The sequence below is a fragment of the Salvia splendens genome, chromosome 5 (assembly GCF_004379255.2).
Source record: "Salvia splendens isolate huo1 chromosome 5, SspV2, whole genome shotgun sequence".
NCBI classification, from domain to species: Eukaryota; Viridiplantae; Streptophyta; class Magnoliopsida; order Lamiales; family Lamiaceae; genus Salvia; species Salvia splendens.
Genome location: NC_056036.1, coordinates 33,289,889 through 33,310,907, shown reverse-complemented (window position 1 = coordinate 33,310,907; position 21,019 = coordinate 33,289,889). Strand labels below are relative to the sequence as shown.

General features: G+C 38.8%; 4 protein-coding genes and 2 long non-coding RNA genes across 9 annotated transcripts; 2 read left to right on the top strand and 4 right to left on the bottom strand.

The window, feature by feature from the left end:
* Positions 1-4,582: 4,582 nt before the first annotated feature.
* Positions 4,583-6,068, bottom strand: LOC121802372. The gene is made up of 2 exons (XR_006050768.1): positions 5,348-6,068; positions 4,583-4,854 (listed from the first exon to the last, which is right to left on the bottom strand). It is a non-coding gene; the product is annotated as an uncharacterized LOC121802372 (long non-coding RNA).
* On the top strand, positions 4,854-5,965 carry LOC121802371. The gene is made up of 2 exons (XR_006050767.1): positions 4,854-5,057; positions 5,130-5,965. It is a non-coding gene; the product is annotated as an uncharacterized LOC121802371 (long non-coding RNA).
* Positions 6,069-8,065: 1,997 nt separating the features above from the next.
* Positions 8,066-8,452, bottom strand: LOC121804153. The gene has a single exon (XM_042203691.1). The coding sequence runs from the start codon at positions 8,450-8,452 to the stop codon at positions 8,066-8,068; it is 387 nt and encodes a 128-aa protein (XP_042059625.1).
* Positions 8,453-11,299: 2,847 nt separating this feature from the next.
* On the top strand, positions 11,300-14,000 carry LOC121805488 (F-box protein At3g27290-like). Its single transcript, XM_042205361.1, has 3 exons — positions 11,300-11,460; positions 11,699-12,548; positions 13,134-14,000. The coding sequence occupies exons 2-3, from the start codon at positions 11,712-11,714 to the stop codon at positions 13,683-13,685; spliced, it is 1,389 nt and encodes a 462-aa protein (XP_042061295.1). The 5' UTR covers positions 11,300-11,460; positions 11,699-11,711; the 3' UTR covers positions 13,686-14,000.
* Positions 14,001-14,135: 135 nt separating this feature from the next.
* LOC121805487 (glucose-6-phosphate 1-dehydrogenase, cytoplasmic isoform-like) lies at positions 14,136-17,444 on the bottom strand. Of its 2 annotated transcripts, none has more exons than XM_042205360.1 (15): positions 17,346-17,444; positions 16,811-17,006; positions 16,529-16,614; positions 16,336-16,390; positions 16,058-16,244; positions 15,790-15,947; positions 15,652-15,720; positions 15,519-15,577; positions 15,400-15,436; positions 15,252-15,323; positions 15,032-15,179; positions 14,865-14,960; positions 14,619-14,805; positions 14,472-14,517; positions 14,136-14,394 (listed from the first exon to the last, which is right to left on the bottom strand). In XM_042205360.1, exons 2-15 carry the CDS (start codon positions 16,985-16,987, stop codon positions 14,227-14,229), a joined length of 1,545 nt encoding a protein of 514 aa, XP_042061294.1. In that variant the 5' UTR covers positions 16,988-17,006; positions 17,346-17,444; the 3' UTR covers positions 14,136-14,226. The 2 variants fall into 2 exon arrangements, with proteins under 2 accessions (XP_042061294.1, XP_042061293.1); XM_042205359.1 differs by lacking the exon at positions 17,346-17,444 and adding an exon at positions 17,110-17,307.
* A 1,032-nt stretch (positions 17,445-18,476) lies between these two features.
* Positions 18,477-20,713, bottom strand: LOC121801798 (plant UBX domain-containing protein 1-like). 3 transcript variants are annotated; one of them, XM_042201210.1, is made up of 8 exons: positions 20,528-20,639; positions 20,092-20,221; positions 19,864-19,960; positions 19,696-19,764; positions 19,497-19,564; positions 19,275-19,407; positions 19,084-19,188; positions 18,477-18,916 (listed from the first exon to the last, which is right to left on the bottom strand). In XM_042201210.1, the coding sequence occupies exons 2-8, from the start codon at positions 20,152-20,154 to the stop codon at positions 18,714-18,716; spliced, it is 738 nt and encodes a 245-aa protein (XP_042057144.1). In that variant the 5' UTR covers positions 20,155-20,221; positions 20,528-20,639; the 3' UTR covers positions 18,477-18,713. The 3 variants fall into 3 exon arrangements, with proteins under 3 accessions (XP_042057144.1, XP_042057145.1, XP_042057143.1); XM_042201211.1 differs by lacking the exon at positions 20,092-20,221 and having other exon boundaries at positions 18,477-18,895; positions 20,528-20,713; XM_042201209.1 differs by lacking the exon at positions 20,092-20,221 and having other exon boundaries at positions 20,528-20,706.
* Between the last annotated feature and the right edge of the window lie 306 nt (positions 20,714-21,019).

The following is a 21,019-nucleotide window of genomic DNA, read 5'->3' as shown; positions in this document are numbered from 1 at the left end:
CCACCTGTCTTCGATGGAATGGGAGAGTCGGAAAAGGCTGAGAGTTAGATACGCGCATTGGAGCACATTTTCACGATTTTGATGTGCAACGATGCGGAACGAATGGCTTGTGTGACCTACCAATTAACTGGGTCAGCTGACTTCTGGTGGGATACCAAAATGAAGACCACGCCACGAGATCAAGTAGGTAGAATGACTTGGGAGAATTTCAAGGAGGCAATATATAATAAGTACGTACCAAAGAGCTACCGAAAAGCAAAGGCGGCTGAGTTTTACAACTTAACCCAAGGGTGCATGTCGGTGACCGAATATGATTGCACACTTTGCGATATGACCCAGTATGGACCTGAACAAGTTGACACCGACGAGAAACTGGCCAAAAAGTTTCGTGAGGGTCTAAGGCATTAGATAAAGATGGCATTAGCTAGTCGTGAGAGACGTAATATGCAGAAGCGTTGGCCCTTGCACTAGATGTTGAGGCAGCTATGCCCAAGGAGAGAGTGACGGAGAACACTACATTGGCTTTACCTCCACCACATCATTCCCGGGAGAAGAGGAAGTGTGTTGGGAATAGGACCCACTATGAGAACAAGAGGTACCAGCCCACCCAAAACTGACCACAGTATGGGGGCAGACAAAATTTCTCTAACCAGAGGGGTGACTTCCGACCCAAACCACCACAATGCAATGTGTGCTCCAAGTACCATTTCGGGGAGTGTAGAATGCAGAACACTACCAAGTGCTTTAAATGTGGGGGAAATGACAACTTCTCTAGAGAGTGTCCGAGCAAGAATGTGGGGGTGGGGTCAAGGCAGAACAATCAAGGATTCCGTTAGTAGTCGAGAGCACCACTGGCGAAACCAAGGATGAATCGTGATCAACCTCCGCGACAACAACAACCTCACCACCCAAGACCTCCCAGGCTAGAGCATATGCGCTGAGTTCTAAACAACCCAAGACTGAACAGGGGAGTCACGAGAACGGGAATTTAGCAGGTATGGGCAAACTCCTGGTTACACCTATTGTGGTGTTGTTTGATACGGGCGCATCATATTCTTTCATATCAGAACTATGTTTGGACACATTAAGTTGCCAGTTACTAAATCTGAACATAAGATGATGATGACCTCACCAGTGGGAGGGTGGTTGAGATTTCTCGAACATGCTCAGAACATAGAAATTGTTATGGGAGGACTTAGGCTAGTCGCGCACGTCTTACAAGTTATGGCCGTGAAGGATGTCGACGTAATCTTGGGAATGGACTGGTTGACTACAAATTTTGCTACGATTCGATGTAAGGAGAGGCAAATATCGTTACAAGCCCCTGGAAAGGAACCAATCACGTGTCACGGAATCACGATGAACAGAAAAACGTCTATCATCTCCGCATTTCAAGCCACAAAGATGTTGAGAAAAGGGCGTTATGCCTATCTGGTCTATCTACAAGGAGATGAGAAGGAGGAAAGGAAAGTGGAGGATGTTGCGGTGGTATGAGAATTTCCCGACGTTTTTCCTGAAGCGTTACCTGGTCCACCGCCAGATCGATAATTGGAGTTCACAATCGACCTAGAGCCAGGGTCGGCACCGGTGTCCAAGGCCCCATATCGAATGGCGCCAAAGGAGTTGGAAAAACTCAAGATACAACTACAAGAGCTTATGGACTTGGGTTTTATTAGACCTAGTGTTTCACCGTGGGGCGCGCCTGTGCTTTTTGTTAAGAAGAATGATGGATCGATGAGAATGTGTATCGATTATAGACAGTTGAACAAGATGACTCTCAAGAACAAATACCCACTGCCGAGAATAGATGACCTAATCGATCAACTTCGAGGAGCTGGTGTGTTCTCAAAGATGGACTTAAGGTCCGGATACCATCAGTTGAGAGTCCGACGAGAGGACATATTTAAGACTGCTTTTCGCACGAGATATGGTCACTATGAGTTTGTGGTAATGCCGTTTGGATTGACGAATGCACCTGCAGTGTTCATGGATTTGATGAACCTGGTATTTCACCCATACTTGGATAAATTCATTTTGGTATTCATAGATGATGTACTCGTCTACTCGAGGAATGAGAAGGAACACGAGGAGCACCTGCGAATCGCTTTGGAGACGTTGAGAAGTGAGAAGTTGTATGCCAAATTCAGCAAGTGCGAGTTTTGGCTCAAGGAAGTGAACTTCCTTGGTCACATTGTGACAGCAGAGGGAATCCGAGTGGACCCCGCCAAGGTTGAGGCGGTACAACAATGGAAAGCACCCTCGACACCAAACGAGATTTGGAGTTTCCTAGGCCTGGCAGGATACTACCGAAGGTTTATAGAGGGATTCTCCAAGATAGCGAGACTCATGACCCAACAACTCAAGAAGGGGGTAAAAGTCAATTGGACCCCAGAGTGTGAGGCAAGTTTTAAGTTGATTGAAGGAAAAGCTGACTAGTGCAACGATTCTAGTTGTGCAAGAGCCTGGAGTGAACTTAGTGGTATACGCTGATGCTTCGAAGGTGGGACTTGGATGTATGTTGATGCAGGACAACAAAGTGATTGCTTATGCGTCACGACAATTGAGGTCACACGAGTTGAACTATCCAACCCACGACTTGGAGCTAGCAGCGGTAGTACACGCCTTAAAGATTTGGAGACATCATCTCTACGGAGTCCGATGTGAGATCTTCACGGATCCCGAAAGTCTGAAGTATTTCTTCGAGCAGAAAGATCTGAACATGCGGCAACGAAGATGGCTCGAGTTGGTAAAGGACTACGATTGTGGCATCAATTATCACCCTGGCAAAGCAAATGTAGTGGCAGATGCATTAAGCCGGAAGGACCATTCCCAACTGGCCACTTTTCTCACCAAAGAGGAAAGCCTGATTCGCGAATTCAGCAAGATGCGTTTCGAAGTGGTGAGGGCACCCGAAACAGTGGATGCACGAATCGCCACTCTAGCTGTTGAACCTGACCTAAGGTCGAGGATTATTGAGGCACAACGTATGGATGCAAAATTGGAGGAAATTCGTATAGAGGTGCGAACTGGGGAATCTGGGAATTTTAGTGAAGAAGGTGACAATGCCCTTACTTTCGAAGGAAGACTGTGCATGCCGGATAACGAGGGACTAAAAAATGAGGTTATGAGTGAAGCGCATGAGACTCCTTACACCGCTCACCCAGGAAGTACGAAAATGTATCAAGATCTGAAGAAATCCTTTTGGTGGAATGGTATGAAGAGGGATATAGCGTCATTCGTCGAGAGATGTTTAGTCTGCCAGCAAGTGAAGATTCTACATCAACGACCGTATGGGAAGCTACAACCATTGGAAATCCCTGAGTGGAAATGGGAGCACATAGCCATGAATTTCGTGACAGGTTTGCCAAGGACTCTGAGATGGAACACCGCCATTTGGGTAATTATAGATCGACTTACCAAGAGTGCGCACTTCATACCGATTCTCCTAAGCTATGGGTCCAACAAACTAGTTCAAATTTACATAAGGGAGATAGTCTGATTGCATGGAGTCCCAGTGACTATCACGTCCGATCGTGACCCAAAAAAAAAATTCACCTCAAGATTTTGGATGAGTCTACAGAAAGAGCTTGGAACCAAATTGAACTTCAGCACCGCGTTTCACCCGCAAACCGATGGACAGTCCAAAAGAACGATCCAAACTCTCGAGGATATGTTGAGAGTCGTGGTACTCTACCAAGGAGGAAGTTGGGAGGCAGCACTACCACTGATTGGGTTTGCTTACAACAACAGTTTTCAGGCAGCGATAAACATGGCACCGTATGAGGCATTATACGGAAGAAAGTGTAGATCGCCGCTCTACTGGGATGAAGTTGGCGAGAGAAGAATACTCGGACCTGATGCAGTTGAAGAGATGGTGGGAATCGTTCGACAAATTCGTGAGAGGATAAAAAAAGCTCAAGACAGACAGAAATCATACGCGGATGTCCGACGAACTGATTTACAATTCCAAGCTGGCGACAAAGTTTTCCTGAAAAGTATCCTCGTCATAAGGGATAACACGATTCGGAGTCAAGGGCAAATTGAAGCCGCGATTTATTGGGCCTTATGAAATTTTTGAAGGAGTGGGCCCCATTGCATACTGTTTGGCGCTACCACCAAACCATGGAAGTGTGCACAACGTTTTTTTCATGTGTCACAGTTACGAAAATACATGTTCGACCCGAAGTACGTGACCCGTTTTGAGGAAGTCGCGCTGAATCCAGATTTGAGCTACGAAGAGAGGCCCCAATCTATTTTGGACCGAAAGATCCAAATTGTGAGAAATAAACTTGTTGCTTGTGTGAGAGTACTTTGGAAAAATCATGGGCATGAAGAAGCCACGTGGGAGAATGAGGATAAAATGATGGAATTGTACCCAGAACTCTTTACTTGAGGGTAACAAATTTCGGGACGAAATTTCTGTTAAGGTTGGTAGGATGTAACGCCCCGTTTTTCTAAACCTAATTTGTGAACCCTAAAGGACTTGTATTTAATGCTATTAATATTGCGAAGTCCGTGAATTAATTGTTGAGTGGAATTATTGCTCGACTAGAAATTTGTGAAATAAATTAATGCGCGAATCTAAAATAATTCCTTTCCGTGGGGAATAAATATATTGGACTCAATCCGCGAGTTGGATCGGATAAATGGAATAAATAATATAAAAATTCAGTCCGTGATAAATAAATTATGGACTGCATAATTTAAAATAAAATACAAAGTAATGTGAATTAAACTAAACTAATTTAATATTCTCCATGTTGATTTGATCATCAATCGACATTAATTTAGATATTAAATAAAGATCTTGTAAAGATTATCGTCCTCCGTGAAAAGACTTTCCTCCTCCGTGCTCTGCAAACAAATAACAAATAAAAGAAAAGAAAATCGAATTCTCCCCCTCAACCCACGTTAGAAAAGCCGCCCTCTCTCCCCTAAATCTCTCCCATATCTTTTAACCACTTCCCTCTATATTAACCACTTCACAAATTCATTCTTTCTCATACCGTTCTCTGCAGCAAGAAACCAAGACAGATTCTTAACAACTTCAATTCAAGGTAATTCTGATGAAGTTTCCTCTATTTTTTTTTTCATTATTCAAACCAACTCATATAATCTTTTCCCGACAGAAACCGAGAACCCAACTCGACAGGGGAAATTACCATGTATTCGCTCAAAATCTGTTCAAGGTATATGATCACTTGTTTCCTCAATTTCAGTCACATTCTGTGCATACCATGTAAGCAACGCAACTTACGATAACGGTAACTAAATCTAATCAGTAGCACGAACAATTAAGTAAAAAGGAAACGAACTTTAATTTCACCAAAACAAGTAAGAACTTAACTGTAAGTTTGAAATCGAGAATCTCGGGTTGGTTTCGGGGCACCGACGCTGACCGAACTCAACGGCGAAGGCAAACTGACCGCAGCCTGCGGTGACGACGGCAGCGGCGCCGTGGCGACGAATGCAGCAGAGGCTGACCGACGGGAGGCTGCAGACGACGGCAGTTTTGGACGCGCGACGGCGCCGACAGGACCGTGGCGACCGCAATTTTTCTTCCCGGTGAGCAGCGGCCGGCGACGGTGGAAGGCGACGGTGAATCGGAGAATCGACGGTTTCTGTTTTGGGGCTTTCTCTTTAATTGGGAGTTTTCGTTTTCTTGTGAGAAAAATCGAGAGAGATGGAGGTGAATTTGGAACTTCGTTTTGTTAGTAGCTGCAATTTGTGGGAGAATACAGTAGAGAGAGAGGGGGAGGGAAGCCGACGTTTTGTTTAGAGAATGAGAGTATTAATATGTTTTGTTACTTTTGCAGTAAGGTTTACTTAATTTTTGTTTGTGTATGTTGGGGAGGGAGTATACGTGACAAAAAAAGGCAGTATATTTTTTTTATTTTTTCTTTGGGCCTGCTCTTTTATTTTTTAAAAGCAATTGGGCCACATTAATAAATTAGATGTTTTGTTAGTTGGGCTCTCTTATATTTTTTGGTTTGGGGCTTAAAAATTTTGATTGGAGATATAAGGTGGGGAAATAATTAAGTCTTGGGCTTTTAAATAAATCTTTGGGCCGATAATTAATAGTGACGAATTATTTAATTAATTCTGGAATATTTCGACGAATGAATAATTTTATCCTAAGTCCGAAATAAATATAGTTCGAGGGAAAATGGTTGCGATAATTTAATTATACACTTTTATAATTTTGGAGATTTTATTTCGATATCGTTGAGGAAAAATACGAGGAGCCAACGGAGGAATTAGGGGCGTAAGCGACCGCCGAATAATCGAAAAACCGAGATAAAACGAGATAAATAACTTCGCTTAGGATGCATGCATTTTTATTTATTTGTTTGAAATGTGTGTTGATTTATGTACTATCCAAATGTTAAAGGTGAATCATCGCAAGTGAAACGTGATACCAAGGGGAGGAAAGTGATTGTGAATTAAGCAGTCGAGGTGGGCTTTCTTTTAAATAAGGACAACGTCCTAAATATTTTATCGATGGAAATGAAACTGTATTTATCATGCCGTGATTTGTGTTTTAACGTGCCTATCTGATATGGGTATGCGCCATTGTTATATAAATCGAATTCGGGTCCTCGTAGGGCCGCAAACCCTACTTGGACTAGTGTACACCTATGGTAGATCGTGTGCTAGCGTACGGGCTGGCCGGTCTAGTGGCTTGGTTTGTGGCCACATTCCAAGTCATGTATTGGCAGATATGGTAAACGTCTATGGGAAAATGACTGATCAGTCGACTTTTACAATGGGAAATGATTTTGAGTGCCTCGGGCCTTTCTAAAGCTAAACCCCGATGGTTACTTATGTATGGCATGATAAATGATATTTTGATTGAAAATGTTTTCGGCATGAGCCCACTGAGTATATTTCATAGTACTCAGCCCTGCATGTGTTTTCCCTATGTGCAGGTTGAGCGGCGACGAGGATGTGGTGGTGTTGAGCAAGTGAATTTAAGAGATTATTATTGTCTTTGAACCTTGAGTACCGTTGTGTCTTCACACATGGCGTCACTCTTTCTCTTGGTCGTTTCCGCTGTGTCGTTTCGTTTAATTATGTTATATTTGGGCCGACAACTTTAATTATTAGGATAATGGATATTCTTGGTTATTTATTGGGATATTAATTGTTGGTCCAACTAGTGATTGAAACCCTAATTCTTTTCGTCTGTTCATTTAATACTTTTAATCACGATCGCCCGTATTTATTAACTCTAAAAGGGCGGTCGTGACAGTTTATCTCGCCCATAGTCCCTGGACTTTAAAATATCGCCAGACATCTCTGGACTAAGGGTTTATCTCAAATTTGGTCCTTTTGCCATTTTTTATACGAAAATACCCTTTTGAGCATTTGGGCAATTTGGTCTTTTTACACTTTTAACATTTTAAATCTGATATTATTTCAGTGATGTACTAAATCTGATATTATTTCAAAATTATCATTTTCTTCCCTTTTGTCATCCTTCACTTTGTTTCTTTATTTCAATATTAGATTTAATTTTATAAAATTTAATTTTAAATTTCGAATTTTAAATATCAATAAATTTTTATTAATTATTAAAAAAATCCTTTTGTCGTACGTTCATTATTTAGTGAATATAGTTCATTATTTACTCCGGCAAGTTTTTATTATAAAAAAAATAATTAATTTTTTTAAATCAAAATTAAAATTAAAAAAAAGTTTTTATTGAATAAAATATTAAATTAATTGTAAATTAATCCTAACCACAAGATGAAGAAAATGGAGGGCCCTAATTTGGTCTCTAGTTCGGTCTCTAAGAAGGGTTTGACATTGATCACAATTATGTGGGATTGTTTCACCAAGTCATGGTATAAAATTATAAATGGTGTTTGATATCCGTGATCTTAATTTTTTGGCAACTAAATGAAGAAAATACGAAAGGACGTTGTAAAGAAATACATTCGAGGGTTAAAAAAAACATCAAACCAAGTACAAATCTTGTTCGCCAACCAATTTCTACATAATGTCTCCATTTTCCTCTCCATAAATGACATGAGTATGTGAAATTTCTTCAATCCTCTATATATTATTCATCACCACGTCCTCTATAAAGGTGATTGGCACAATCATAGTCACCATCTATATAGTCTAAAATGGTCATAGTTGAAAACCCTGACAATGATCTCATGGTGTTGGATGAAGACCGAAGTTTTTGTGCTCCCTTAGCCTTGTCTTTGGACTTGCAAGCTGGGTTCGAGTGGCATTCACGACACATGGACCGGCCACACTTGCCGGTGAACTTGGAGTGGTTGGTGGGCTTGGTTGGAACTTTAGCAAATAGGCCGGCCGTGTTCAGCTTGTCGGGATCTCGCAGCCTTGTCCATATAACGGGATAGGTCTTGACCATGCCATGTTGGTAACCCTCTCTCTTCATTTTTGCTATGCTGAATGAATGTGAGCTGAATTGATCCATGTTTGCAAGTTTTGTATAGCTTATATAGGAACAAAGTTGAATTATTAGCTTGGGGAGCAAGTGGTCAACCATCATAATTTAGTGCTTCATTGTTTAAATTATAATTATAATTACGTCGATTCATATGACATCAAAAACATCCAATTATTTCTTTATCGTCTCCAACATTTGAGACAATTCAAGTTTTTCGAAAACATAAGCTCTGAATTTCATGTCATTTTCCTCCGTATGGATCCGGGTTGTGATATGGGCAGAACTAATTCATAATGCCAAATAGTTGAACTAAAGTATAGTTCATTATTAGACAATAATAGTTCATTTTAAGATCATTTTTAGTTTATTACTTTAGTCATTCTGCAATGAAGTAAGACGATCAAATAATGAATTTTGTATAAAATGAAGTAAAACGATCTAAAAATGAAGTATATCATTTGCTTGATTTATTTTATCCACTAAATTAAAAAATTGGATAACTGAGATTTGGTCTCTAGTTCGGTTTAAAATTGCTTCGACATTAAATACGTCCATATGTAACATACATAATTTTAAATATCATATTTATCTGTCTTCCAATTTTAACTTGATCTCACCATAAAAATTTACTGTGTGTTTATGAATTCGATGTTCGTAATAACCTTGCAGTTGTAAGGCCATCCACAACGCTGTTTCTATATCGTTCCTAAACCGTTCCTTAAACTACTATTTGCGGGGCCCACTGTACTTTTTAACTCCATTTCTTAACTAAGGAACGGAACCTGCAACCCTCCGTTCCTTATCCGTTCTTTAACCGTTCCTTAAATTACTATTCATTCAATTTCATTTTTTATTTTTATTTTCTACTCAATTCAATTAACACAAACACACTTCATTAAACATTACTAATTGGAATAACAAAATTATAAAGAAGAATAATAAAACATTAAACATTACTAATTGAAATAACACATTACTCAATTCAATTAACTCAAACACACTTCATTAAGCATTAAACATTACTAATTGGAATAACAAAACATTATTAAAAACCAAACCCTTCTTCTTCTTCTTCTTCTTCCTCAACCTCCTCCACCACTGCGCTGCCCACCCCGACGCCACCCCCCTCCTCACCTTCAAATCCACTGCCGACCCCTCCAACTCCCTCCTCCGCACAACGTAGTGGGCGTCACGCACACGCAGGGGCGAGCCACGTCGCCGAAGCGCGTGGCGGCACACCGTGCCGCGTCTCGTGCCGGCGGCACCCGGAACGACATGGGAACGACACGCCGACGGAACGCAGCGCCGCAACGCGTCGCGCGCCGGTTTCGTTCCGCCGGAACGAAATGCGGAACGGCCGCGACCCGCGTTGCAGGTGCTCTAAGTACTATCTAATCTTCTTGTGTGTAGATAGACTAATAGGACATATATCATAGTCTTGCATAATTTTTTGTTATTCTCAATCTAAGATGGATATTGTAATTGTTGATTTGGTTGAATAAGGGCTATAATCACACAATTTAATTAATTTAACACAATCGTATTATTGGTCCAATTGTTATAATTCGATATAAATGTTGCCAATAATTTGGAGTCGAGATACTTGCTGGCACCTATAATTCTATTGTGCATTCTCTTCTTTTCTTACAAGCTAGCTCAACATTCCTTGGAATACAATCCAAGCAAATTATGTAGTAGTACTCCTATGTTGCACAAATTTTTGGGCAAGGAACAATTTCTATCCAGGTTTAATTGCACAACGATTTTTACAAGAAATTGCTTCACTTTTAATCAAACTACTCTTCTATCCCTTTTTTCGTTTCGAATTTAATTTTATAAAAACAAAGGATATTAAAATTTTTATCTTGTACTCGAAAAATATACTACTATACTCCTTTCCTGAAAAAAAAAAAGTTGTTAATTTTACGCAGTATCATGTTGCTCTACTTTTTTATTTGGAGGACTCTCGCTTTTGGAGTCCAAGAAGTTTTTTTATAAAATAAGAGACATCAATTTTACTTGATGATAAAAAAAATATTGAAAGCATAAATTATTTTAAATATGATAGTTTCAAGAATTTGGGCCTTAAATTTGAATGGGTGTCGAAAAAAATTCATAATTGATTATTTTTCTCTGTATATTGGGTTGTAGTGAACTAGAATAGAACCCTTAAGCATAACATAATATAAAAAATTTAAAACAACACTTATCGACTTTAATAATCACAAATCCCAATCTAGTGGTCCACAGGCAATTAATAGTAGATGGAATTATGGAAGAGGTAAACCTCACTTATCACAATTAAAACCAAAATGCAATCAATCAAGATGGTGACTAATGACTATACATGTATTTACACACTCAAGTAAGGATGAGATGTTTTAACCCATATAAAATTATTAAATTCAAATAATAAATAAATTTTAACTTCACATGCAAAACGATACATATCATACTTATATAGCACTGCACAAACTTTTTGAATGGTATAATATATAAAGACATAAATATAATATATCATACATTATTGTCATTTATAGGTGAATCAAATATATCAAATCGAAGGTATATTTCAAACGTTTTAGAGCTTGAGAAAATTATAGAATTTAATGTGTAAGCTAACCACATGTTAACTTTAATTATCGAATCATTATATACTCTTCTTTTAAATAAAAACTTTAACTAATTAGCCCTATTTAACTAACAAAAGTCACTAAAAATAAGGGAAATTTAAGAGTATTACTAAGCATGAATCACGTGCAACCACACATTTCATATTTAAGTTGAAATTGAATGTGAAATTTGATGTTTCAAAAAACATTACTATCAAATTAATTTTCTTAACTTAGTAAATGACTCTGTAAAAACAGAAATAAACGGTAACAAATGAAGCACATTCCCACCAGGCGTCTCCCTCTCTAAAATTGCTCGCATCTTCCGGATCTTCCACCCCCTTCTTATAGTTAGCTTCTGTTGCTCCTTTCCCTCACAACTCAAAATCTAATTCAAATATTGAAGAATACATTTTTAATTAGGTGCGCCTTTTGTTTATGATTATGAATGCTTCTATTATCTGGCATTGCTGTTCATGTTTGCTCGATTAGGTTAGAAATTAATTTAGGTTATGATTTTGATTATTTGGGGGTGTTGGTGTTAGAGTGAGTGTGATGAAGTTGGGGTTGTAATTTTTTATTTGTTGGGGGTTATGATTTTATTTGTCTTTTCTTGGGTGGTGTACTTGTTTGATAATCTGGGTTTTCCTGTTGAATATAGCTAGAGAGAAGCTATGGATTTGAATGAAGAAGAGATTATGTTTGCTTTCTTGGATTTTGATGATGGATTCCTGGCAGAGGATTCTAAATCTGAAAAGGGTTGTAAAGATGTTGATAAATTGCCAAATGATCCTTTTGGGATGGAGTTCGATATGGGCATGTCTGATGATCCACTTTTTATGGATTTCAATCCAGATTTGCTCATAGATCCTTTTGGCATGGATTTAGATGCCACTTTTGCGGCCATCTCTGCTTTGATGGAGGATTTTGGACATAAAACCAGTGGTTTCGAGGAGGGTGGGGATAGTGATAATGGTTTCGAGGAGGGTGGAGGTAGTGATAATGGTTCTAGCAATTTCCGTTCTGAATTGAATTTTGTTTGTTCTGGCTCAACGGAGTACGAGGGGGAGTGTAGGGAGAATGATGTTGGTCCGGTGATGTATATGGGGGACGGGTCGTATGGTGAGTGTAGTACTATGTCGGGAGGTGACAAGGATGATTTGATGTGCTTTGGTTGTGAAAAATATGAGACTGAGCATGTCAAGAGTGAAAGTGATGGTGGTGTGTATGTGATAATCTTTGTTCTACAGTATCTTGATTTTGGTATTAAGGATCTCCTTTCTATTGAAAGGGTTTGCAGATCATTGCGTGATGCTGTCCGAAAGGATCCTTTTCTTTGGACAAGTATCCACATTGACTGTCCGTTGAGCTTTGAGCTGACCAATGAGGATCTTTTGCGGTTGACAAATAGGGCTCAAGGTAAACTTTGCAGCTTGAGTCTCATCGCGTGCATTAACATAAGTAATGATGGCCTCAAGCAAGTGCTTAAGAAAAATCTGGAGTTGACTAAGGTATGTCAAGATATTTCTCTTTTGCTTAGGCCTTTGTGCATCTCATAACCATAGCTTAATTGTGTATTAAAACATGAATTTTACTTTTAGGGTTAGTTTGTTATGCTAGATAACTCCTTAAAATGTGCGTTTTATATTGTTTTGCCAAATCTATCTTCCCTACCAAACGGCCCCTTAGTAGACTGAGTTTGATGAATGAGATGATCTCTTCATTAGTGTGTTTCGTTGCAGAGATTTCAAAGCACTGTAGATAAGTAATGGCATTCCAGAGTTGCACATTTACATATAAATATGTACATATCTAATGGCATTTGAGAGTGGCATGTTTACATATAAATATTTATTTATGTTTGGTCAATGAGATTATATCTTCTATTAGTATGTTTCGTTGCACAACTTTTATAGCGTTATAGATATCTAATGACATTCGAGAGTGGCACATATACATATAAATATATTTGTAATTGGTGAATGAGATGATCTTCTATTAGTGTGTTTTGTTGTAGAGCTTTTCTAGGTCTATAGTAGATATCTAATGGCATTTGCAAATAGCACGTTTACCTATTTGTGTTGGTGTATGTGCAGTTAAGTGTGGCTGGATCGATTAAAATAAATGGTAAAGAAGTGTTGAACATGATTAAGGTGTACAACTCTGTTGCAATGCCCGGCATCAATCATCTAAGGATTGGCGATCCTAATGGTTTAACGAGTGAGCACTTGAACGAATACAAACTTCTTTTGGGGGCATACGAGGAGGCGGGAGAATACAAACCAAGATTCTATGGTGCAGCAGCAGCACCGGGAGAGATGTATCTGTCACTAGATGATGAGCGTGCGATTGACATTGAGGTATGTCCGATATGCCAGCAAGTCAAACACGTCTTCGACTGCCCGAATGATAATTGTCAAGCAAAGATAGACTCCACCAGGACGTGCAGAGCATGCATCTACTGCATTGCTCGTTGCGTACGTTGTGGGTGTTGCTTGGATAACAAAGCATATGAAGAGACATTCTACTGCGACTTCCTCTGTTTCGATTGCTTGGAGGAGCTCTTGTTCGAGGACGGGACCACCCTCTCAGCGGGGCAGGCATACGTTGAGCGGAGGGCGAGCTACCACTTTTTTGTCTATAGCTAAGCACCCGTCTTAGCTTCAACCATTGAGACACGACAAAGCTAGTGAAGAAGACAGCAGCTGCCTAGCAATTGAGGAAATTCTTGCACTGGTCTTCTGCGTGGCAAGAAAATAGACGGGAGGCTCCGGGAGAGAATGCCTTCGGATCGCTCAGAAATGGTGGGTCACGCCAAGAAGGGAAGCAAAGAGAGCGGTGAAAATTCAATCTTGTGTGAATAGGGAATGTCTCTGTCACTGTCACTGTCACTATTAGTAGAATACTTTTAATGAGCTTTATATTTCAAATCATGTTTTCTTCATTTCAAGCAATCTTTTCTAGTTTTTGCTCCCATCTAACTACTCTTCTTCTCCCAATTAAGTATGATATGAAATTACTCCATTTTTAGTTAAACTTTGTTCGTTAAAAATTTTAGCTTTCATTCATCCAAAGAGGGTAAAATTCACGAACTGAAATTTTGTTACATAATATTATAATGTTATTAACTTTGGGTGAAATCTGAATAATTTGAATGAAAATACATCAAGTACTGTTTTGACGTATTCATCACAAAGTTGGAGGAATCCATATGTAGCCGTGTGTTTGCACGTAACCGGCCTTCTCTAGTAGCTTGTCTGCCTCAGCCGGGCCCCGGCTGCCCGGTTCATATTCTAGTGGCTGCAGATCACCCTCGTCTATCCGGTGAAGAAGAGGCGTGAAAATCTCCCAAGCAGCCTGAACATTTATACAAACCATCAACATTTGGATGTAGGATTTTGCTTTTATAAGAAAAGATATGATTAAAATGTAACCTTCAATTCATCTCTGCGCACAAAATGCTGTTGATCACCTTTTATTCTGTCAATAACACAATCAACCAATCTCATTACTTGCAAATAAGAACCCTAAATTGATTCAAACGCGATCAACGGAAGCATTCAGCGTGTATCTAGACATACGTATCAAGAATTAGGCGTTCGTACGCCTCAGGAATGACAACCCCTTGGTACCGTTGTCTGTAGGACAAGTCAAGCTCACTCTGAGTAGCCGTCATCTCCAAGCCAGGCTGCTTCACTGTTAGCTTCATGTACATGGCTTCCGAGGGCTGCAGACGGATCACAAACTCGTTTCTTCCTTGTTTTGAACCTACAAAGATTAGCCATAATCAAGACTCTCTTAAGATGATGGATTTCACTGCTGCATACACTTGAATATGTCGCCTGGCACGTCCTTGAACTGAACCCGAATCTCTGCCTTCCTCGAGTTCAAAGCTTTTCCAGCCTTGAGTATAAACGGCACACCTAAAATAGTCGATAATCAGCATCGAAATTCAACAAGTGTTGATGTCTCAGCTGCAATGTTATATGTCTACCTTCCCATCTTTCGTTGTGTATGTGTAGAACCACTGTTGCAAAAGTCGGGGTGACTGAGTCATCAGGAACCGTTGGGTCGTCCTTATAGCCTCTATACTGACCTAGCACGACGTCTTCATCTCTGATTGGATTAACTGACTGAAGAACCTGCAGTTCCAACCAAATGCAGCAATGCTCGATCAAGATGAGAAGTTAAAGAGTGGGGGGTCTTGAATCTACCTTCACTTTCTCATCACGAATATGCTCGGGCTTCGTGGAAACCGGCTTCTCCATAGCAACAAGGCAAAAAATCTGCAACAATTCAAGAATGTGTTAAGAGTGAACACTTGGTTGAAAAAGCTTACACTTTTCACTAACAAAATCTCACTTGCAATAGATGGTTTTGGATAATGTCTCTGATAATCCTGCAAAATGTGTAAGCTTAGCTTAATTCCAGTCGAAGAAGTGAGAAAGTAGAAGAGGGTATATTGTACGCATAGATCATACCCGTATTGATCAAAATACCCTCCGCGGCCTTCAGTTCCAAAATCCTCTCTAAACACAATCTGTTGTGATGATGATGCAAGTTAAGGTGTAAAATTCTAAATCATTACATCTGCTTTCAACTCGGGAACTTTACCTGCACGTTGGAAATGTTGTCTCGGTTCCAAAGAGGTAGGAAGAAGCGATTTGCAAAACGAAGCACCAACTGCAGAGTTTCTAGATCAAGAAATAGAAGTGAAAGTAGCAGAAGATTGAAATATGAAAAAGGTTTTACCAAGTTCTGAACCAATTCCTTTCCCAAATAATGATCAATACGATAAATTTGTGGCTCATCGAACAATTCCCCTATCTGGGCACTCATATCCTCAGCCGAAGCCAAATCCTTGCCAAACGGCTTCTCAAGTACTACACGAGTCCATCCACTAAGACAAGCTGCAAAAAAAAAGATCAAGAAACAACTGTGTAAAATCTTGATGTCATTAATGCTCTTTGATGCTCAGCCGAGCCGAGGCCATCTGCATATTTCGAAGGAAAGAGCGTACATTTGTTTGTGCAGAAGGTCTTGATCATTTTGCAGACTTGTGGATACACTGATGGAGGGAGAGCAAGATAGAAAAGCCTCCTACTTGATCCTTCTCGACTCTTCTTTGATGTTTCGTGCTCAGATATCGCCTTGTCTAGTTCTTGAAACCCTTCCCGGGAATCATAGGTTCCACTCACGTATTTGATCTACATTACACCAGAGGTTATTAGCTTGTTCAGATAAGCAATGTATGTTGTGTGTCTTTTGCGATTATAGGCAACCAACGATTCCCCGTACCAGCTGTAGAAAGTCGGAGACATTGCTACTGACTTTGTTCTCAACAGGTAGATACCTACAACAGGGTGATGGATCGAATAGGTATGGAAACGACTTTATCTTCACAGATACAAAAACATCGAAGCAGGAGCAGAAACAGAAACGCGTCTCCAAATAAGAACTATGTATATAACTAAGGGATAAGGAAATCTACCCTTGAATTCTCTCTCTCAGTTCATCATCATGAAGTTTAGTTCTTGAATAGCCAAAAATGTGAACATCATTCAATTGCAAAAATCCCTGAAAAACGGAAGTATTCTATGTTTGGAGTATCATCTTGTACGGATAGAAAGTTGTATTGATCAAGAAGAACAATTTCAGCATAAAGACAGCAAACAACACATAATTGTAGGACTAATATCAAGAATGAGATAAAAAGCACATGATATATTCTTCATAAAAAGCAACAGACAACACTCATGAGATTAAAAAAAACCTGCTGGTAAAGCTTGAAAAGAGCGGGAAACGTCTTCTTCTTAGCAAGATCACCAGAAGCACCAAGAACGATAATCGAAAGGCATCCAGTTTCAGTCATATTTTCATTGTCTCTTGCCAAAGATTCAATTTTGGAGAAGGCCCTCTTTTCACAATGCCATTCACCATGTGCTGCCATTCTCCCAGTTCACAAAGACCTAAACTTGATAAATTATAAAATTAAAATATAATCTCTTCCTTTCTACTATAAAACAGAAACAGCTTGAATATAAGCTATGTGATTATGATTCAGAAACTAACCAAGCCAATTGTTTGATGATCCAATCAGAATATTTTTAAAAAAACACCAAATTAAAGATGAACGAGAATTATGATCAACCAACTCCAAGATAAATGCATTTCATGATTTCACCAAGTAGTACAAAACACTCTCTTGACTTATCTAAATCCAAATTCATAAGCAACAATCAGAAAATCAAAATTGTGTTCAAGATTTAGGACAAGTGAAGTAAAAGATAGAGCAAGAAAAATGTCACCTTTTTCTTTAAGTTCGATGTTGGATACGATTTGTTTAACTGATAAACATGGAAGTTATAGGTTGGTGAAGTGAATCATATTACATCTCTTTAAAATCGTTGTGTGTTTCTTTAAAAGAGTTTGTTGTGATTGTTGACTGGTGAGTGATGGCTGCATTAATCAGCCGCCGTCGAGGCTACTAGCCACACCAAACACGACTTTATAATCTGCATGTGTTTAGGCATAGGTGCTAACTCTTTTACTTTGTCAACAATTTTGGTACTACTCCTGCTTTATTGTTGTTGTTTTAACCTTTTTTTTAACACTCCCACCGTCCAATACAAGAGCATGTTCGAGTAGGCACGAGTTTGAAGAAATATAGTAGAATGTGGATTGAAAAAAGTTAGTTGAATGTGAGTCCTACTTTTATATACTCCCTCCATCCCATTAGAAATAAAACATTTGTTTTTCGGTACGCGATTTTATGTAGTGTTGTTTTGTGAGTTAACGAGGAGATAATAAAGTAAGAGAGATGAAAAATATCATGGGTAGTCCATGAACTAAAGTGTAATCACATTTATAATACTTTTTCACTATTCATCAGAATTTTGTACAAAAAATGCCCCCAAGGCTTGAATGTCGTTTTTGGACTTTATAGTTTATATCTAGATACTGGATATGATATTTTCTTTATCTCTCTTGAGTATTGAATATGATATTTGTCACGAAGACTTACCTAAAGGAGAATAAGGCAAGGAAATATGCAATTAGTGCATGATATAATCAAATTACACCTTAGTTCAGGGACTACCCATGATATTTTTAAAGTTCAAGTAACGTTTGCATGCGAAACGCATAGTTCAGTGACCATTTGCGTAGTTCACTCATTTTTAATGAAATATGAGTGAAATAAAGTTAGTAGAATATATGGAATCCATTATCTAAAAAAGCAAATAAGTAGTTTATTGATAAATGAACGAAAATGGCTATGGAAAGTTTATTGGTGGACAGAGGGCGTAGTAATATATGCATTTTTGCAGACCTCGAACAAAATATAGTTAGATTTAATGTTAATGAAATTACGCCACATGCTTCAGATCACATCAATTTTTTGAATAATTACACTGATTAATTAAAAAGTAAGAGTAGTATTGATAACAAAACATATTCATACACTTTTGCTTTATAACATATATGATAAGAGTAAAATACAAAATTCGAGCACCACAAGCGGTATCAAGAATGCCTTGTCCAACTTCCAATAATTTTATTCAAATCTCAATCATAGACAAGATCTTTAACCAAACATTACATTTTCAGAGCATAATCCCATCATACAACCAGTAGATTTGAATTTTTATAAAATATTCACAGGGTGACTTAACGGCTCACATTTTCAACCACTTCGGCTTGCCCACCTGCTTCTTCTCACTCCGCTTTTGTTCGGTCTGCTCAGGAACGACAGAGGGACTCGTTGCAGCCGCTTCCACAGGTGTTGGCTCAGTAGCCGCCTCTTGTGCTACAAATTCCAGACCTTTCAACGACACAACCTCTTCTTGAAGGGAGGGACCTGTGTATGCACCATCATCACCTGAACAAACTCAAAACGGACAAGCTAAGAAGATATCCAAATGCAGCCAGCTAAAGACAAGTTATGGCGATTTTGTTTAATGAGGGAACAAGTTCACGCAGATTATCAGAGGACTATCTTTGATAACAAAGTTTTGGAGAGACCTGAATAGGCAGAAAGTATATTACCTTTGGGCACCCCATATGCAAAGTACACGATTGCACCAGGTACAAAGCCAGCAGAATAGAAGTCCAGGGAAAAATCCTTAATTTGCTTCTTTGGGGGCGTGGTGTCTGCAATGCAACCACATTGTGAGCTTAACACTAATAAAAAAAGGGTGTGTCTTGAGAAAGAAATACACGCAGTATAGTATCCTCACATAGATAGAACGATAAATCAGGGCGAGCAATCACTTTGGTCAGGAGATCAAATAAAGTTTGAATTGTCTCGGATGAATGAAACGAGGCCTCTAGTGTAAAATTGTCAGGGAAACGCACTCTGATCACCGCTTGCTGATAAGTTCAAGAAAAGCAATGATATATGATCAATAATAGTATATTACAAAAAACAGAAGACAATTGACAAAAGATTTCAGTTACACCTTTGGTATCCTTGATCTTCTAGCAGCCTCCTCTGCTTCCCGGATCTTTCTTGTCTTCAAGTGTTTATCTGCACACAGTTTGATGATGTAAATTTTTTACCATTTCTAGTTTCACGGATCAACAATTCAATCATCTATCAAATTGAATGTCTATTCTAGGAAAAAACTAATCAGAAATGGGGAACGAACTCTGAAGTACCTTCTTTTTTAGAAGCCAAAACCCGAAAATAATCCTCTGCTGTGAACTCGTAAAAGTCATCTGCCTCTTCTGTACAAGTTAAGTGATAAAACAATGAGTATACCATCAATAGAAACATCATGAATTGATTAGCATATCAGTAACAACTAACTAGATATCTGGGTTTACCCGTATCAGAAACATTTGAAGGGGTTGCAGAAGCCAGAGATGTTTCAAACACTCGGATATCTCGTCCATACTTTTCTCTAGCAGCAGCAAGCTTACCCTGGATGCACAACGAAAATTTACTAAATCTCCAGATAATTGATTTTAATCCAAGAAACATGAACAACTACAAATGCTAAAATGGAGAATGGCGAGATAATTCAATTTTGTACAGAAGCATAGCTAGTTCACCTGTAGTGTCGAGATAAATTCAAAGAAGTGACGTAATTCAAACAAAATTTCAGGCCGACACATCCCGAAGGCTAGGGTTCTTGAGTAAAATATGGAGTACAGTTATAACGCAATTTTCTCACACGCGGTGCTTCAATAAACGATGGAAAGCTTCAATATCTCAACAGATCGAAGATGGACGAAAAAAGAAGAACACCACATCAAATTTTCTCGATAAATCAACTTCTGAACTCAGCATATAACAACTTCCTCAACATTCCCCACCGAAATTGATAAATTCTCAATCCCCCAAAATTAGCACTACTTACAAATGCAACTAATAATTTTCAACAAGAATTGAAGATCATCCATCAAGACCAGTAGATTCAAGCAACAAATCAGCCACAAGAAGCAAAGCACATCAAATCCCAGGCAAAAAAAAAGTAGAAAAAAATACCTTAGCGAATTCTGATTCCATAGGAGAAACAGCAATGAACCTTCTACGCTTCCAAGATGGTGAAGATTCAATCATCACCGTATAAAGCAACCCCTTCTCCGATTCCGTTGAGCTGTATATTTATAATGAGAGTGTTGGGAAATGGGTTTTGGTTTCTTCGAATCGGGTCGGGTCTAGCGGTTTCCATATTGGGTTTGGTTATGAGATTAGATATGGAAGCATTATTAAACCGCCATACCATAATTAAGGAAACAAGTTTGTAGCAGTCATGCCACCTATTTATGGGGTGAGATCATTCGATTTTGGGCAATTGAACTCTAAATTTATTAAAATTAAAATCGAACTGGATGTAATTATTCAAAAACAAAAATCTCCAAAAATGCAAAAACTAAATTCAGACTACAAAAATCGATTCAAAATGAAAATATATAAAAAACCAAAAATTAAAATTTATTGATAAATCTTCCAATATTAATAAACTTTTATATTTAA

What these genes read in the sequence shown, in the direction of transcription:
- LOC121804153 (XM_042203691.1), bottom strand. Translation starts at nt 8,452, where the DNA reads ATGGATCAATTCAGCTCACATTCATTCAGCATAGCAAAAATGAAGAGA.
- LOC121805488 (XM_042205361.1), top strand. Translation starts at nt 11,712, where the DNA reads ATGGATTTGAATGAAGAAGAGATTATGTTTGCTTTCTTGGATTTTGAT. An exon ending in AAAATCTGGAGTTGACTAAG is followed by an intron (nt 12,549 to 13,133) that starts GTATGTCAAGAT and finishes GTGTATGTGCAG; the next exon opens with TTAAGTGTGGCTGGATCGAT.
- LOC121805487 (XM_042205360.1), bottom strand. Translation starts at nt 16,987, where the DNA reads ATGGCAGCACATGGTGAATGGCATTGTGAAAAGAGGGCCTTCTCCAAA. An exon ending in GACCTTCTGCACAAACAAAT is followed by an intron (nt 15,948 to 16,057) that starts GTACGCTCTTTC and finishes TTTTTTTTGCAG; the next exon opens with CTTGTCTTAGTGGATGGACT. An exon ending in GAACGCCTAATTCTTGATAC is followed by an intron (nt 14,518 to 14,618) that starts GTATGTCTAGAT and finishes TGTTATTGACAG; the next exon opens with AATAAAAGGTGATCAACAGC.
- LOC121801798 (XM_042201209.1), bottom strand. Translation starts at nt 20,602, where the DNA reads ATGATTGAATCTTCACCATCTTGGAAGCGTAGAAGGTTCATTGCTGTT. An exon ending in TTTGGCTTCTAAAAAAGAAG is followed by an intron (nt 19,565 to 19,695) that starts GTACTTCAGAGT and finishes AACTGTGTGCAG; the next exon opens with ATAAACACTTGAAGACAAGA. An exon ending in TGCATATGGGGTGCCCAAAG is followed by an intron (nt 18,917 to 19,083) that starts GTAATATACTTT and finishes GAGTTTGTTCAG; the next exon opens with GTGATGATGGTGCATACACA.